Consider the following 17,134-nt stretch of genomic DNA (forward strand, 5'->3'; position numbering starts at 1 on the left):
CATTTCCTCCAGATTCTCCAGTTGTGTTGAGTACAGGCTCTTGTAGTAGGATCTGATGATTTTTTGGATTTCCTCAGTTTCCGTTGTTATATCTCCCTTTTCATTTCTAAGTTTGTTAATTTGGATACTTTCTCTGTGCCCTTTGGTCAGTCTGGCTAAGGGTTTATCTATCTTGTTGATTTTCTCAAAGAACCAGCTCCTGGTATTGTTGATTTTTTGTATGGTTCTCTTTGTTTCTACTTGATTGATTTCGGCCCTGAGTTTGATGATTTCCTGCCTTCTACTCCTCCTGGTCGAAATAGCTTCTTTTTGTTCTAGGGCTTTCAGGTGTGACATTAAGCTGGTAATGTATGCTCTCTCCATTTTCTTTTTGGAGGCACTCAGGGCTATGAGTTTTCCTCTTAGCACTGCTTTCATTGTGTCCCATAGATTTGGGTATGTTGTGTTTTCATTTTCATTGTGTTCTAAAAAGTCTTTAATTTCTTTCTTTATTTCTTCCTTGACCAAGGTATCATTGAGTAGAGTATTGTTCAGTTTCCATGTGTATGTGGGTTTTCTGTTGTTTCTGTTGCTATTGAAGACCACTTTTACTCCATAATGATCAGATAGGAGGCATGGGATTAGTTCGATCTTCTTATATTTGTTGAGGTCTGTCTTGTGACCAATTATATGGTCGATTTTGGAGAAGGTACCATGAGGTGCTGAGAAAAAGGTATATTCTTTTGTTTTAGGATAGAATGTTCTATATATATCTGTTAAATCTAATTGGTCCAAAGCTTCAATTAGTTTCATTGTGTCCCTGTTTAGTTTCTGTTTTCCTGATCGGTCCATAAAGGAAAGTGCAGTGTTGAAGTCACCCACAATTATTGTGTTAGGTGCAATGTGTGCTTTTAGTTTTAATAAAGTTTCTTTTACGAAAGAGGGTGCCCTTGCATTTGGGGCATAGATGTTCAGGATTGACAGTTCTTCTTTTTGTATTTTTCCTTTGACCAGCAAGAAGTGTCCCTCAGGGTCTCTTTTGATGACTTTGGGTTGAAAGTCAATTTTATCTGATATTAAAATGGCTACTCCAGCTTGTTTCCTGAGACCATTTGCTTGTAAAATTTTCTTCCAGCCTTTTACTCTAAGGTAGTGCTTGTCTTTGACCCTGAGGTGTGTTTCCTGTAAGCAGCAAAATGTAGGGTCCTGTTTACGTATCCATTCAGTTAGTCTGTGTCTTTTTATTGGGGCATTAAGTCCATTGATGTTAAGAGATATTAAGGGATAGTGATTGTTACTTCCTATCATTTTTAACGTTATTTTTTAAATTTGAATGCTTAACTTCTTTTGGGTTTGATGAAAGTTACTATCTTGCTTTTTCCACGGTGAAGTTTCCCTCCTTGTATTGGTGTTGTCCTCCTATTATCCTTTTTAGGGCCGGGTTTGTGGATAGATATTGGGTAAACTTGGTTTTGTCATGAAATATCTTTGTTTCTCCATCTATAGTGATTGAGAGTTTTGCTGGATATAGTAGTTTTGGTTGGCATTTGTGTTCTCTTAGAGTCTGCATGAGATCTGCCCAGGACCTTCTAGCCTTCATAGTCTCAGGTGAAAAGTCTGCTGTGATTCTGATAGGTCTTCCTTTATATGTTACTTGGCCTTTTTCTCTTACTGCCTTTAGTATTCTTTCTTTGTTTAGAACATTTGGTGTTTTGATTATTATGTGACGGGAAGTATTTCTGTTCTGGTCCAGTCTGTTTGGAGTTCTGTAGGCTTCTTGTATATTCATGGGCATCTCTCTCTTTAGGTTAGGGAAGTTTTCTTCCATAATTTTATTGAAGATATTTGCTGGCCCTTTAAGTTGTAAATCTTCACTCTCATCTATGCCTATAATCCTTAGGTTTGGTCTTCTCATTGTGTCCTGGATTTCCTGGATATTTTGGGTTACAAGCTTTTTGCATTTTCTTTAACTGTTGAGTCCATGGTTTCTATGGAATCTTCAGCATCTGAGATTCTTTCTTCTATCTCTTGTATTCTGTTGTTGATATTTGCATCTCTGTCCCCTGATTTCTTCCCAAGGCTTTCTATTTCCAAAGTTGTCTCCCTTTGAGTTTTCTTAGTTGTTTCTACTTCTGATTTTAGATCCTGGATGGTTTTGCTTAGCTCCTTCACTTGCATGTTTGTGTTTTCCTGTAATTCTTTAAGAGATTTTTGTGTTTCGTCTTTCATGACCTCAGCCTGTTGACCAAAGTTCTCCTGTATTTCTTTAAGAGATTTTTGTGTTTCGTCTTTCATGACCTCAGCCTGTTGACCAAAGTTCTCCTGTATTTCTTTAAGTGTTTTTTGCATTTCCTCCTTGTTGGCTTTTGTATTCTCCTGGATTTCTTTCAATGATTTTTGTGTTTCCCTTGCAAGGGCTTCTAACTTTTGATCCATTTTCTCCTGAATTTCTTTAAGTATGTCCTTCATGTGTTCCTGTACCAGCATCATGACCAGTGATTTTAAATCCAAATCTTGTTTTACTGGTGTGATGGGGTATCCAGGACATGTTGGTAGAGGAGAATTGGGTTCAGATGTTGCCATATTGCCTTGATTTCTGTTAGTGACGTTCCTGCGTTTGCCTTTTGCCATCTAGTTCTCACTGGTGTTAGTTTGTCTTGTCAGTGCTGGACTCACCAATGCAAGCTGCCCCTTCCCAGTTGGCCTCTGGTGCACAGCTTACCTCCTGCACTGCTTGTAGACAGGGTGCTGCTGCCCAGGCTGTTCAGATCCCAAAGCAGGCACCCGAAGGCTCCCGCTGGGGCCCGCTGGATTCACTGGAGCACACTGACTTCTCCCAGCTGGCCGCCCGGAAGCCCAGCTAGCCACTTGCAGGACTTGGAGATGTGGTGCTGCCGCCCAGACTGATCTGGATCCGGAAGCGGAGAGAGTAGAGCTGAGGGCTTCTGCCTGAGGCCTTGCCCCAGATTGTGTCTTTGGACCAGATGGAGCCTGTGTGCACCCCCAGGGAGTGCAGGACGGTGTATGCTGCTGTGACCTCCCCTGTGTTCCGCTCACTCCACTGGGCAGCCGATCCGCCAACCGGGCTGTCGCACACAAGGTTAGCCTGGCCGCCCAGTCCCTGAGTCCAGGCAAAAGCCTGGGAGGCCAAGGTCCGAGCAAACTTCCCCTAGGGCTATGACTGTTAATTGGGTCCGTCAGGTGACTAGGATGGCGGGCGTGCACGCCCGCGCTCCCTGAAAGCGCAGGGAGAGTCTGCTGTGCTAACAATCACCTGGGCGGGTTGACTCACAGATGGCCCACCAAGCCACCCAGTTCTTGGGGTCAGTCCTGTGCCTTTTGGGGCCTAGACCCCCGCTTTGTTAGCCTCAGGCTATGCCTGTTACAGGTCTGCCCGCCAGAGCTCTCTGTCGTCCTGCAGGCAAAATGGCGGCGGCGCGCACGCAGGCCTGGGCAAAAAACCTCCTGGCTGGGTTGGCACCCCGATGGCCCCCCAACCCGCCCAGGGCCTGGGTGCAGGCCAACGCCCGTCGGGCTCAGACCACCGCGGTGTTGACCTCGGATTATGTTTGTGTACCTCAGTCTGTCCGATCCCTGGAGTACGGAACCAAGATGGATGCACCTCTCCTGACTGGTGGGAGGCCGTGAAAGTTCTAATTTAAACACACAGATATAGATTTTAATAGCATCTGTATCAAAACATTTTAGTTTCTGTTTGACTTCTTCATTTTCTCTCAACTGGTTCTGAAGAAAACACTACATGAGTATATGTTATTTACCAACTCCTGTCTGAACAGTCAATCTCCCACACCATAGCAATAGGTATGGGAAGTAGGAAGGCTTAAGCAAGTTCCTATATTCCTATATTTGGCCTAGGATCCATGATTCCAGAACCCACCTATACAGACAACGTCTTTCCTTCTATCTCTTTAATACTCTGTCTCTCCTGAAGTACTTTCTTTATCACTGTTATAGTTCTTTCAGGTTAGGAAACCGAAAGATGCAAGATAATATTTTCGGTTAGAGGGAGCAATGAGTGAACACCTTTAGCCCCTGACTCAAGAGTAATGTATTTTCAATACTCTACAATTTGATCAAGTTTCTATAATTGCATCATCCAGGAGGAAGTCATGGTCCAGGACAGTGGGGCTGCTGTATCCACTTAGGGACTAAGCTACAGTCACCTGCTTATATTATTAAGACAACTATATCTAAGGCCAACAAACACCCTCATGTTATTGGTAAGAGCAGTAGAAGGAAAACATGGGCACAATCCAAGTCATTTTTCTTCACCTCAGATATGCCAAGTTCACTTAGGAAAAAACACTTTTTCTTCATCTTTGACATTTTCGTACATATATCCAATGAACTGTGATTGCCTTACCCTGTTTTATGCCTCCTCTTTTACTTATGAAATCCATCTTATTACCTAGGTACCCCATTTAGAGAAAATTAAATCCTTCCCTCTCAGCAACTTAATTCATTAGCTTCCTGAGAAATTGACCGAACATCACAAGTGCCCCATTCTATCCATGATATATGTTGAAGGGTCCTGCCTTGTGCACTGTTACTTACCTTCTAGCTCTAAAATCCTTACAAATTTCTCTTCTCTCAGCCATCTAATATAAGTGTTATTTCTGATAGCCGCTATACTTCTACACATAATTCTGAAATATTCAGGCAAAGTGACTATCTAGTTGCCTGACTAATACATCATTATGCCTGGATTATCAGTAGAGTAAGCATTCAATGAATACGTTACTTTGTTGTGTGAAATGATTAGTATGAAGTACCTACCTTCTGATGCAGTGCATTCACTCATTATGTGCTTACCTGGAAAGGAAGAGTAGACTCTTCAGCTTTTGCATGGAGATCCACTTTTGCTTGGCTCCACTGAGATTCAGAGAATTGGGTCACTTCACTCTGCTTTAGCAAACTGCCATCTACTGATGTTCTTGTGAAAAGAGAGAGACTGGAATGCTCTGATAAATGATACCAAAACCTCACCTATAGAGACAAGTGTGGATATATATTATATGTGTCCACAAAAAGACAATATATAGATATAGACATATATTAGATATAGATACATCATTATTTTGTTTATAATTTAAAATGGCAGCTCATAGATAGATAGATGTTGTAGCCTGACTGCACTCACACTTAATCTTAACTAAATATCACCCTCAATTCCCTCTCCTCAAGGCTCAAGGGACCCTGGAAGATGAAAAGGTGTAAAATCCAAAGGCTATGGATTAAGGCAAGGAAATATGGCCCTTTAAATGAATAAGGCAAAGTATGAAGAACTCACAGATTGGGGAGACTGTACAGGGCTTGCCTAAGGCTGAAAGAAATGGACATGTCTCCTTTGCTAAACCAGAAGCTATCTCTAATTGTAAAAGAAAATTTAGATTTTTTTTTTTTTGTTTTTCTGTTTGTGTTTGTTTGTTCTGTTTTTCGAGACAAGGTTTCTCTGTGTAGCCCTGGCTATCCTGGAACTCACTCTGTATACCAGACTGGCCTCGAACTCAGAAATCCACCTGCCTTTGCCTCTCAAGTGTTGGGATTAAAGGCATGTGCTACCATTGCCTCGCTAGTTTTTCCTAAGGGAGTCTCACTGGGGTAACTAAGTACTATTAAAAGTAGCCTATGTACCTAGCAGTTCATGGCCAACAGAAAACAAACTGAATGCCATCGTCAGAGACTTCTTGTCTCATAATCATGTGTCTGGGATTTTAGTTTCATTTTTGTCTTATATTTTATTCTATTTTGTTGCATTTTATGTATAGATTTCACTCTCTTTTTTATCTTACAGGTTCTTTGTATATATATGTGCATATATATGTATATATATATATATATACATATATATATATATATGGCTTCCTTGTTTAGGGTTTTCATGGGATTATAGAGTGTATGGATGAGTGGCTCTTCTTGGGCTCTTTCCTTCTCTTTGTTTGTTTTGTCCTATTCCTGTGTATTAGCATTTATTTTGTCATATTATGAGTATACTGTTATATCATATCATATTATATCCCTCAGAAACCTGTTTATTTTTACATAAGAGACAAAAAAGAGGTGGATCTGGATGGGAGGGAAGAAGTAGGTGGAGGGAGTGGGAGGAGTAGAGGAAAAGGAAAGTGTAATCAGTATAGATATGAGAAAAATTTTATTTTCAGTAGTAGGAAAAAAGAAAATAATAGACCATCAAGTTATCTTAAAGGACAAAGGCTATTGCTGACAATACCCATGTCCAATAACCATGATCAGCTTATGTAAGTTGTACTCTGACTTTCATACACTCACATTCACAATTCTGTTAAGTATCTATAATAATTTCTTTTAACAATTAAAAAGTAAAATATCCCAGAATATTTCAACAATAAATATGATTTTGCTTTTTCTGATCATGAAATGTGCAATACCACAAAACACTAATTACTTTCATTGAACCTTTCATATTTCTCCCTTTAGAAAAAGATATGGACACCTGTGTGATTTGGTATTTTTAACATTTGTCAATATACTACCAATAAATGAGATAAAAAAATATACCACAACAAAATAAGTTTGAGGCTGGGCGGAGGTGGCGCATGCCTTTAATCCTAGCACTTGGGAGGCAGAGGCAGGCAGATTTCTGAGTTTGAGGCCAGCCTGTCCTGCAGAGTCCAGGACAGCCAGGACTACATAGAGAAACCCTGTCTCAAAAAAAAAAAAAAAAAAAAAAAAAAAAAAAAAGAGTTTGAGGACATGACGTTGCCAACATAGTCATGGCTTTCCCACCTCACTTTGTAGAAGAGTTTCCTAGATTCCTATGCTCTTGCTTTTTGTAAATGTAGAGTGTGCAAAAATCATGATTCAAAGTTATAACATTGGGAAAAATTATGTATGCTATATTATATTCAACCCAGAAATGAGTAAAAAACTTTCTCTGAAAATTAGTTTTCAAAATTATAACAAAAAAGTCTATTAATTTTTCTCCTATGATATTATTGATGAGCTTGAATGTTCATAGGGTACTACTCAGCAATAATTTAAGGCACATAAAATATTCTTTAGGAGGTAGAAAATTTTAATTATTTTACTCCTTAGTCATCATTAATGATAATAGCATCTAAGAGGCCTGTGGTTTAACTATGTACAGAAGGAGTAAGAGGAGTTCTCTATTTGCTCCTGACATCAGAAACTCTGACATGAACTTCAGCCCACATTTGTTCTACGAGGACTTTCCAAGGTATGTTCTCACGACCCAGTACTGTGTGAGGAAAAGATTAATCCTTCCAGTTATGTGATGACTCATTCTGTATCATTTTTTTCAAAACTTCCACAAAATGAGGTTCAGATGCTCAATTATTTTTCATCCTATCCATTATCACATAGAAAGAAAACATCTTAAACATGTAGGGACATCTTAAAGAACAAAAACATTCAAAGGGGGAGGATTTTAGCTAGTAAGAAAATGACACATTTTAATGTTCTTTTTAAATTCTTCGTTTTAAAATGCTAACCATTCTGTGTCCCAATTTGTCATTATTTTCCTGTGTAGATGTAATCGGCACTGCCTGATCAAAACATCCTTTCTGACTGTCCATTTTATCTTAGATTTTGTTTCCATGCTTGCTCAAGTTCAGACCTTGACAGGTAAATTAGAAATTTAAAGTCAAAGGGAAGTGTTTAATTAAATACCATGGCAAGTGAGGACTGTTTCTCAATGGCAATTAAATTTCAGATCCCTTCTGTAAGTCTCATGGTGTTCCCAGCCTGTGAATATGCAAAGGAGATTTTCCAACCTGATTGTGCAGGAAAGCCTCATACCCCATCAGTATTTGGAGCTGTCAAACTGTCACTCAGCTCTTCACTAGTGTGAAATCATTTTAATAGTTACTGAACATAAATGCCAAGGAGATCCATATTCAACAGCACAGGAACCTTCAAGTTATATGTAAGAGAATTTGCATTGCAGAGACTTCAATGCTTCAGCTTAGAACCAAGCAACCTTCCAAAGTCGTTTCAAAGGGATCAGTAATTGAGAGTATGAGTATCAAATAGACAGTCATCAAGAGTGAAAACCCCAAGACTCTCTGTCTGGTATACATTCAATGGCAAGCCACTTAGCTTTAAACTCAAAATCATGAGGCATGTTGTAAATTCCTTACAAACCCATTACAACAATTTGTGTATATTAGGCATTTAATTAATATGCTGAAGGAAAAAGACGAATATGTGGACTGTTCATAGGGGTTTAGTTTCTGTAAACATTTAGAGAGAAAGAGGAGACGAGAGAAGGGGAGAAGAAAGAAAAAGAAAGAGAAGGGAAAGAGAGAGAAAAGAATTTATATCAGATAATTGATAATGCCTTGGATGTCTTTGGGAATCCACAGGATTCAGTGAGATTTGGCGAAGACATGGAACAGTAAAATCTATGTATAATAACAGCGTTACAACATAGTATAGATATTTAAACATAAATTAAAACAGAGCAAAGAGAAACTTTAGTGTCTCAGTGATGGTGAGCATTCTAAGTGCTCAGGAACTTCATGACCCTAATGATTACAGTACGGAATGGAACACAGGGAATTTCCCATCATTGTAGGACATAGATTTAAAGAAAGCTGCAGAGAATGTACCAATTATTAAATTGTACCAATAAAGATAGTTGAATACAATATTAATACAGAGACAAGTCTTTTTTATATTTGGTTTTCACTAGGCTATAATTTTAATGGAATACAATAATATTCAAGATTGAGTTATCAGATTCAAGAAACCTCCATTTGATAACAAAAACTCAAAAGAAAGGAAGGAAAGAAGGAAGGAAAGAAAGAAGGAAGAAGGGAGAAGAAAAAAAACCCAGAGTATTGGAAGGTATTTTAGAACAATTACATCACTGAAAATGAGAGAGAAAATTTACATTTAACTTATTTTATTCTCTATACTTATATTGTGATGTTTATTTTAATACGGATATGAAGCTAGGTACTATGGCAAATACTTTTCACTCCTAGCACTCAGGAGGCAGGAAGAACAAAAGTTCAAAATTATCCTCAACTACATAGCGAGGTTATGTTCAGGCTAGACTATATAGAATAATGTTTCCAAAAAGTGGGGAAACATGGCTCAGTAGTTCATAACTTTTTGAGTTTTATAATTATTACTACACCATACTTAACCCAGTGTAGTATTTTACGCTTAAGTACTTTATAAATATAGTTTACCTATGGATATTTGCCCTTTATGTTTGGGAAATTTGACTCTAAGCTAGTAGGACTTTGCTAAGCTGTAGCAGTTTTAGGAGGTGGAGCCAAATCAGAGAAATGGTATCACTAGAGGGAGCTTCTTTTCCTCTCTGCTTCTCGTCTACCAAGAAGTGAGAGTCAGCTACACTTCTGCCATTGTTTCTGGCTAAAGAGAACGAGGTATAGAAACCATGGTGATTTCCACTTTAACCACTTTGAAATCATGAATTAAAATAATGAGTCCTTCCTCATTCCTTTAAGTTCCTTTTGTCCTATATTTTATCATGGCACTAAGACAAAGTAGCTAGTACACTGTCTCTCACAAACCTCACCAATTATTAGAGCAAGCACAGGGTTAGCTTGTTGATATTAAATTCCAGACACAAGAACTGTCATTAGTACAAAGTAGTGATCATCTTGGCAATGAACTTCAGAGAGAATGTTTACATTGCTCTAACCACCTGTTCTGAGTGGGAGAAGAACACTGTGATATTTGTTTTGTTTTGTTGTTTTGATTTTGTTTATTTTGTTTTTGACATCCTGATTTTGATATCTTAGACTCTAATGCATACACCTCTCAGAGTGGCTGAGAACCCTACATCCAACTATAGAGAGTCCACTCCTTTGTCCTGGTTTTCTCATTTGTATTCTTTAAAAAGAGAAAATTGTGAATTATGTTCAAATGAGGCCCCATGAAAATAACTGCAAAATGAGTTGGACAATTAAAGAAAACAAGTTAAAAAACTGAAATCTCAACGCTCATATTATTAAGCTTTCTTGTAATCAACAGCAAACCTCTAAATGCAAAATGCTGTGGTATTGCATAACAAATGTGAACTCAGAAAATATTATTGCTCACATTAATCTCCTTCATATTTAATATTTTCTAGCTAATTATAACCAGTAACTATATTTCAACATCAATAAGAAATACTGGCTTCTGGTCTGCATGTGTTCTGCTTGTCCTATCTCCTCTTTTGAGGAAATGAGCCAAGTTTCCACTAGTGGCTGAAATGACTTTTGAAGCTTCCAAATTAAAGTCCACATCGTGAACAATGACAGGTAGTAGGAACAATGCACATGTTGAAGCCATGTGTTGACCATATATAAAGTATAAGGTAATTCATACAAAATGACCTTAAATTGTGCTGTTAGAAAAGGTGACCCAGAAGAAAGCTTATGTTCCTTTAAAGTCCTTTCAAAAACTACCCATAGTGGTATGAGCCTGATATGACTATGCAGGGAGAGAATAATCACATAATTTCATGAGATGGAGGCTTTAATCATATCAAAGTGCCCAACTTGGGTTATTTTATTGCTTTTTGTATTATTTCATAATAAAGAACACTTGTTCCATAAACAGAACTATTATCAATATGTTCTGAATCAGAGAATCAGGCAGATTCTCCAATTGCCTAAGAAGATAGGAATTTGGTGTGGTTGCTTATTCTGTAACTTTGATGAAAGTATATATTACCATATGCTTATAAATAAGGATATTTAATACACTGAGACGTATTAACTATTTGTATCTCTGGCACAAATGGCCTTCCTACTAAAGAAATAGTCTACTTCTAATTCTAGGGGAAATATGCTAACAAGTAACTCAAATTCTTCTCCAGATCAAAGAGGGATAAAATCAAAGCAGATGCATACAGAAAAGAAAACTAAATACTTCTGCAAGTCTATAGTTTTCCCCCACTGTCATTTTCCATAAAAACAGGGAAACCATTAGATCAGTATCTGAAGTCAATAGGGATAAATTCCTAGTTATGAGGTCAACATTGACCATCAGAAATGATATTCTCACTGAGATCCATCTGAAAAATACCCACAGCAAAGCCACGTACTTCACCAAGTCTAGCAAAGTTTTCTTAACTTTTTGTAAATGATGAAAACCTAGTATCCTAATGACTAACAATAATTAATGATCATCAACAAGACACAGTGATGAAAATTGCAGGACACTTCAAAAAGAACATACATCCATATGTACACACTCCCACACACATTTATTCACACATATACTCAGAAACACACTGATTCAAATGCATACTCTCTCATACACATACGTAGACACAAAAAGACATACACACACAAAGTCTCACACACAGAGACACACAAACACACACAGATACATACACTCATATGTGCACACAAACAGATACAGACACATACACACATATATACACATACACTCTCACACACAGACACAGACATGCATACATACATATAGACAGACAGACACACACACACCTACAAAGTCTCTCTCACATACACAGACAAATATACACACATTCACACAGATACATACATAAAAATACACAGACACACACAGAGAGACATAAATGTTCACAACACAGATATATACACATAGACACAGACATAGAGACATATACTCATATATGCATATATACATACACACAGACAGACCACACACACACACACACACACACACACACACACACAAAGGTTTTCTGTGACCTCAGTGAATCCTAAGAACATTATACACTCATAATACATGTTTCCAAATACATGAAATCAAAGATAATTAATACATCCTATTCCCATGCACTTCATGACTTCTGTGTCTGTATCTCAGTGTATGACTTTGAATTAAACCTAAGCTAACTTGGAAAGTACTCTTTTAATTGTGGAGAATTGCTCCTGGGGTTCCTAAAAATCTATATCATTCTATCACATGGAGCTTAATTAAAATAAAGGGAAGGTAGAAACATGTTGAGGGCATTTGGATAAGGTGGAAATAGAGGGGAGATAAGCAGTACTCTTAATCTTCATTCCCACAAAGTAATGGGAGGGGACAAAAGTTAAAAACAAAACCAAATAAGAAAGTAAAGACAACCTATTAAGAGCTCCAGGCACTTGGTCTCAGAATTATCTCAAGCTGAAAACATAATTCGATGTATACTCCTGGATGATAAGTAACTCTTCATCAAGGACACCTGAGTAAATGCCTATAACCACATATTTAGAGGCATGAATTTACTGTGTGCTTCAGAATTAACCTGGTCATTGTTTTCTGATTAATAAAGACTTAAACATTGACTGAAATATTGAGAGTTGGAGGTATATTCAACCTCTGCAGAGGATGTAAAATAAGCTAGATGAACAACCCCATGTGATTTAAGTGCTAGGTAATATAGAAAATCAAAGGACTATTTAGTGAATACCTACTAGGCTGCTGGGCTGTTATTATTGCTATGCCCAAATGTGTGATAAATGCAATGAGTTCAGAAAGGGTTAATTTTGGTTCATGATTTCACATTACTATTCTGGGATAGTACAGGGATGCCACACAGCATACACAGACTCTCTTTGGAGCCAGATCCACTCCATGTCTGCAGCTTTCATTAAAGGTGATCCCATGATACTGCTATGCCCCAGATCCTGGGTTCTCCTCTGCAACTTAGGGTTTTCCCTCCTAGCTCCTAGCCTTCCCTTCTTTGCAGGGATAATTTCCCTGTTGCATGACAGGTAAGAGTGAGGTGCCTGAAGGTACTGTTTGTGTGGTGAGGAAATGGATGCTAGCCCTCATCCTGCTCTGACTTTGGTGTCCATTCAGAACCCCAGCTTACAGAATGGACCCTCCTCTGGTTGAGGTAGGTCTTCCAGTATCTGTTTAGCCTTTCTGGAAACACAATCACAGATATATCCAAAACTGCAATTCCATTCTGATTCACAATCCTATAAAGTGGACTATGAAGATTAGCTATCACACTATGTGCCAAATTTGGGGCATTGCATAATTAAATGTTCAGTCATGGTCATCCAAAGGGATACACCATCTCACTAGAGACACTATTTCCAAAGTCAAGGTCAAGCAATATGTAGTATGAATGAATGTGCAAACCAGACATTTATATCCCTTGTGGCCACACAGGTATGCTTTCTTCTGTGTTGTGATGAAATGCAATGAAATTTATATTGTTTGTTGTGTCTTTGGTAGCATTAACAAACGTAAAGAATACAAAGTCTCAATAAATGTAATATTTCTATATATATATATTCATCTTTTCTCTTTATTTTAGTTTTCTCTCAACAGACATTTAACTAACTGATTTTTCTAACCTACTCAATTTACACTCCTGAGCAAACCAGGTAGTAAATGAAGTAAAGAACATTGGCTTTAGATTATTCAAAGGTCCATGTAAAAGGAATATAACATAATAAAAGCTATAGCAGGCCCTGTACGAGAACAGTGTAAGTGATGCAAAGCCTTTTAGAAGGACGCAGCATCTCATGCTGAAGCCTCTCCTACAAACCCTGTAAAGCATCTTGAAAATGATAAGAAAACATAGTGGTCACTGCTATTCATGCAATGTGAGCTCAGTAGCTCAGAACCACAGACCAGCCTAACGGTGCTCAGAAGAGCTGATTACCTGGCAAGGAGTAGAGGCAGTGAGAGATTTTGTAAGGATAGGACTGCCAAGCCTGGCTACTGCGGTGGATTGCTGTGGTCCAAAATAAATGAATGATCCTGGAAAGAGAAACAGAAACAAATTTAACGTCACATAGTTAGTTGCCAGTTCTGGTGTACACTGAGCACTTTGCCTGTTGGTCTTACTCAACTGTCATTCAGATAAAGAAAAATCACATTTCCATGTATTCACCATTAGTTTCTGTAAATAACCAGAGAATTTCACATGTCTGACATTAAGTATCTAAATTAAATTTAATTGATAAACGATAAACTCTGCATCTAAATCACCTAAACAAACATTGTTATTGCTTTAACTCCTGTCATAGAGTTTGAAATCAAATTAAAAGAAGCCTGTACATTTACCATTAGTTATTCAACGCACCCTTAGGAAATTCTCTTGGGAGTTTTATTTTTAAGTCTCTTTTTAAAATGCGCTGAAAGAGATGAGCATATGTAATGAGCCCGATTCCTCTTGGGGCTTGCATGTTTGACATTGTTGTCTATGCTGAAGGGGACGCAGGCCTAATTAAAGATCTAATCTGAACATTAACAAAATAACTGCCTTTAGACTTTAACTGATGTGGATCTACTTAGAGAGAGTGCATGGGGGATAGCATCCTTTAGCAGCACAGAAGATCACACACTGTGAACTGCATCAGGGGTAGCTTTCTTGAATGTTGAAGCCTTACAAGGAAAGATATGCCAAATAATGTTGGTGTTTGATCCCACCCTTTGATAATCACAAAATGACAAATGGTCTTTACACAACTTATAAAGCCAACTGTTTGACTTGGAAAACACCTAATTCAGACAATGGTTTTCCCTGATGCAGATCAATTCTGAATGTATTAAAGAAAAGGGGATGGGGATTTCATAATCCAAATATACTATTTGATATATTTCTGCCTGTGTTTATGCAAAGAGACCCATCACCTCACCTTTCATAGCTCATACACCTGTTTCAGGAAATAGTGTGGAACTAAGAAAGAGCTTGCTCTAAGAAAGGAAGGCTCTTCATGAACATAGGCAAAAGTCACAGGCTAACATACATGTGGTAAATACACAAGTAAAAGATAAATTAAACAAAAACAACCCAAACAAGTTTGGCTCTGCAGTGACTAGTTGCTGTAGTGTGTGCAAATCAATCTCTACGATAAACAAAAAGAATAATCTGATGATCACTTGACTATCACAGAAGCTCAACAGCTTATCTGACAAGCTTTAACACATGTTTATGTATGTTAAAAATGAGTACATTGTGAGTCAAAAGGATTATTACAGACAAGTGGTCAGAGCAAATGTGGTACTCAAATTTGAATTTTTGACATTTCCCTGGAGATAAGAATAAAACAAAGCCAAGCAGCTAGCATTCTACTCAGTAATTCCCAGAGCCTTTATCCCACACTAATGAAAAAATAAAAGAAAAAATAAAATATCTTCACAATTATACAAAAACATACACACACATGCATGTGCACACATGCACAAAAATTAATTTTTTAAATGTTCAAATAAATTCACTATTGTATAAAGCAGCAACTGAAAAGAATTTTAGACCATGGCATTTATAATTGCTGTAAACACCTATAAAATATGATAACAGATCTCTAAAACCTCTACATTGAAATCTGTGACGTATTTAATGAAATTAATATTATCTCAACAACTTGATAAACTTGAAGCTTCTTAAGGGTTAAATTTTATAATTTTTAATTATGTGTATGTTTCTCTGCATGGGTACATACCTGTAAGTACAGCTACCTATTGAGGCCAAAATTGTGTGATCTCCCTCATGCTAAGATTGTAGGCAGTTGTAAGTCACCTAAACAGGAGCTGGTAGTTGAATTTTGGTCTTCTCCAAGAGCAGTATATATTGTTCAGTGCTGAGCCCTCTCTCCAACCTGAACTCTTATGGTGAGTCACAAGCATGTACAACAGGGAAGGGCAGAAGAGTATGAGGCTGTCTCCTCTTTGTCATTGTGGGGAGATACATATACTCACTTGCACATTTCAGGTACCAAAACTGTGTCCTTTTGCAGCAGAAAAGGGAGCAAGCTCTCATAGCTACTGTTTCTGAGATTCCTGTGTCCTGACCTGTGTATGCACTGACAGACTCTTGGAGAATAAGCATGAGGTAGCTGAATACTTATTTCCCATAAGTGACAAAGGACCAGCTAGAGTAGAAGTCCCTAACCAACTGACATGAAAAATATTATAAGCATTAGGGCGAGCATACAAGAAAATGAAAATGTATGTCAATCAAGACTGAGACAGGTACAGTCCTAATCTCTTCAGTTGATACATGAAAAAAATAAACTGTGGTTGATCCATATAATAGACTCTTACTCTCAATATAAAAGGAGAAAAACAACTGTAATTATTAACATGAACAAATTTCAAATCATTGGAGCTAATTTAAGGAGGCAACAATATCCTATAGTGTATGACCTATTTATCTGACACTCTTTGAACAGACAATAAATTTGGGATAGAACTGTGGCTGTGTATGGGAGAAGCATCAGCTACAAAGTGACATTTGGGAGAATAGAATCACTCTATATCTTGAATTGTTTGTTGATTATGTATAACTTTTAAAACGCATTGTGCTGTTTACTAAAAAGACCGTACTTTCTTATATTTCGATTGTAATTTAACACAAAGAATCGATAACAATTTATTATGTGTAGGAATGTCTGAGCTATATGTACATACATAGTATGTGTACATCTGTGATCTCTGTATGAGTCTGTGAACAGACACAAGGTGAGCGGTAGCCTACAAGCTGTCAGTCTGCAGGTTCTAACAGAGCAGTTAGCTATGAATGAGCAAAGAAACAAAGCAAAAGGAGGGAAGGAAAACCAATAGTTCACTATAAAGACAAACATAAATTCCCACAGGCTTTATTATCTGGATACTTTGGTTTTTTTTTGAAAAAGTGTACATAGGTATGAACACATTTGTGAGAAAACACAAGATTAGTTTTAGAAGTTGGAACTTAGAAACTTAAAGCTTTAAAACAAACTTGAATAGAGCTTCATGACATTTTAATGGAACCCCACCCTGTTCCCATGGGACTTGCATTTTGTTACCCTTCTTTCCCTTCCTTACCCTGGTTTTCCTTCTCTTCATCTCTGATTTTAACTACTACCAGGGTAGGCTAGGTGGTACAATGGGAAATGCACCTTGCGGCCAAGTCCGAGTTGGATTCCTGACACCCAACTGGTACAAGGATTCAACTAATTTCTAAAAGTTGTCCTCTGACCTTTGACCTCCACAAGTAAATCACCACACACACACACACACACACACACACACACACACACACACACACACATATGTATATACATATGTATATATGAACTCTTACTATATGAAAAATCTCAACAAGTATAATCCTATTTAATGTCTCATAAAAATTCTTCATGGCCATCCACAGGAAGAGACTATTCTCCCTATTTTATGGCTAAAAAAACCG

The 17,134-nt window shown here is 37.7% G+C and overlaps 1 protein-coding gene across 1 annotated transcript in view; it reads right to left on the reverse strand.

The window, feature by feature from the left end:
- Malrd1 (MAM and LDL receptor class A domain containing 1) overlaps positions 1-17,134 on the reverse strand; it is a 719,676-nt gene that overhangs the window by 576,756 nt on the left and 125,786 nt on the right. The window contains exons 11-12 of the mRNA XM_052156848.1: positions 13,619-13,716; positions 4,813-4,986 (exon numbers count right to left, since the gene is read on the reverse strand). Of these exons, the coding sequence (XP_052012808.1) occupies positions 4,813-4,986; positions 13,619-13,716 (272 nt within the window). The remainder of the gene's footprint in view (positions 1-4,812; positions 4,987-13,618; positions 13,717-17,134) is intronic.

Source organism: Apodemus sylvaticus, chromosome 14, assembly GCF_947179515.1.
Source record: "Apodemus sylvaticus chromosome 14, mApoSyl1.1, whole genome shotgun sequence".
In the NCBI taxonomy this organism is placed as follows: Eukaryota; Metazoa; Chordata; class Mammalia; order Rodentia; family Muridae; genus Apodemus; species Apodemus sylvaticus.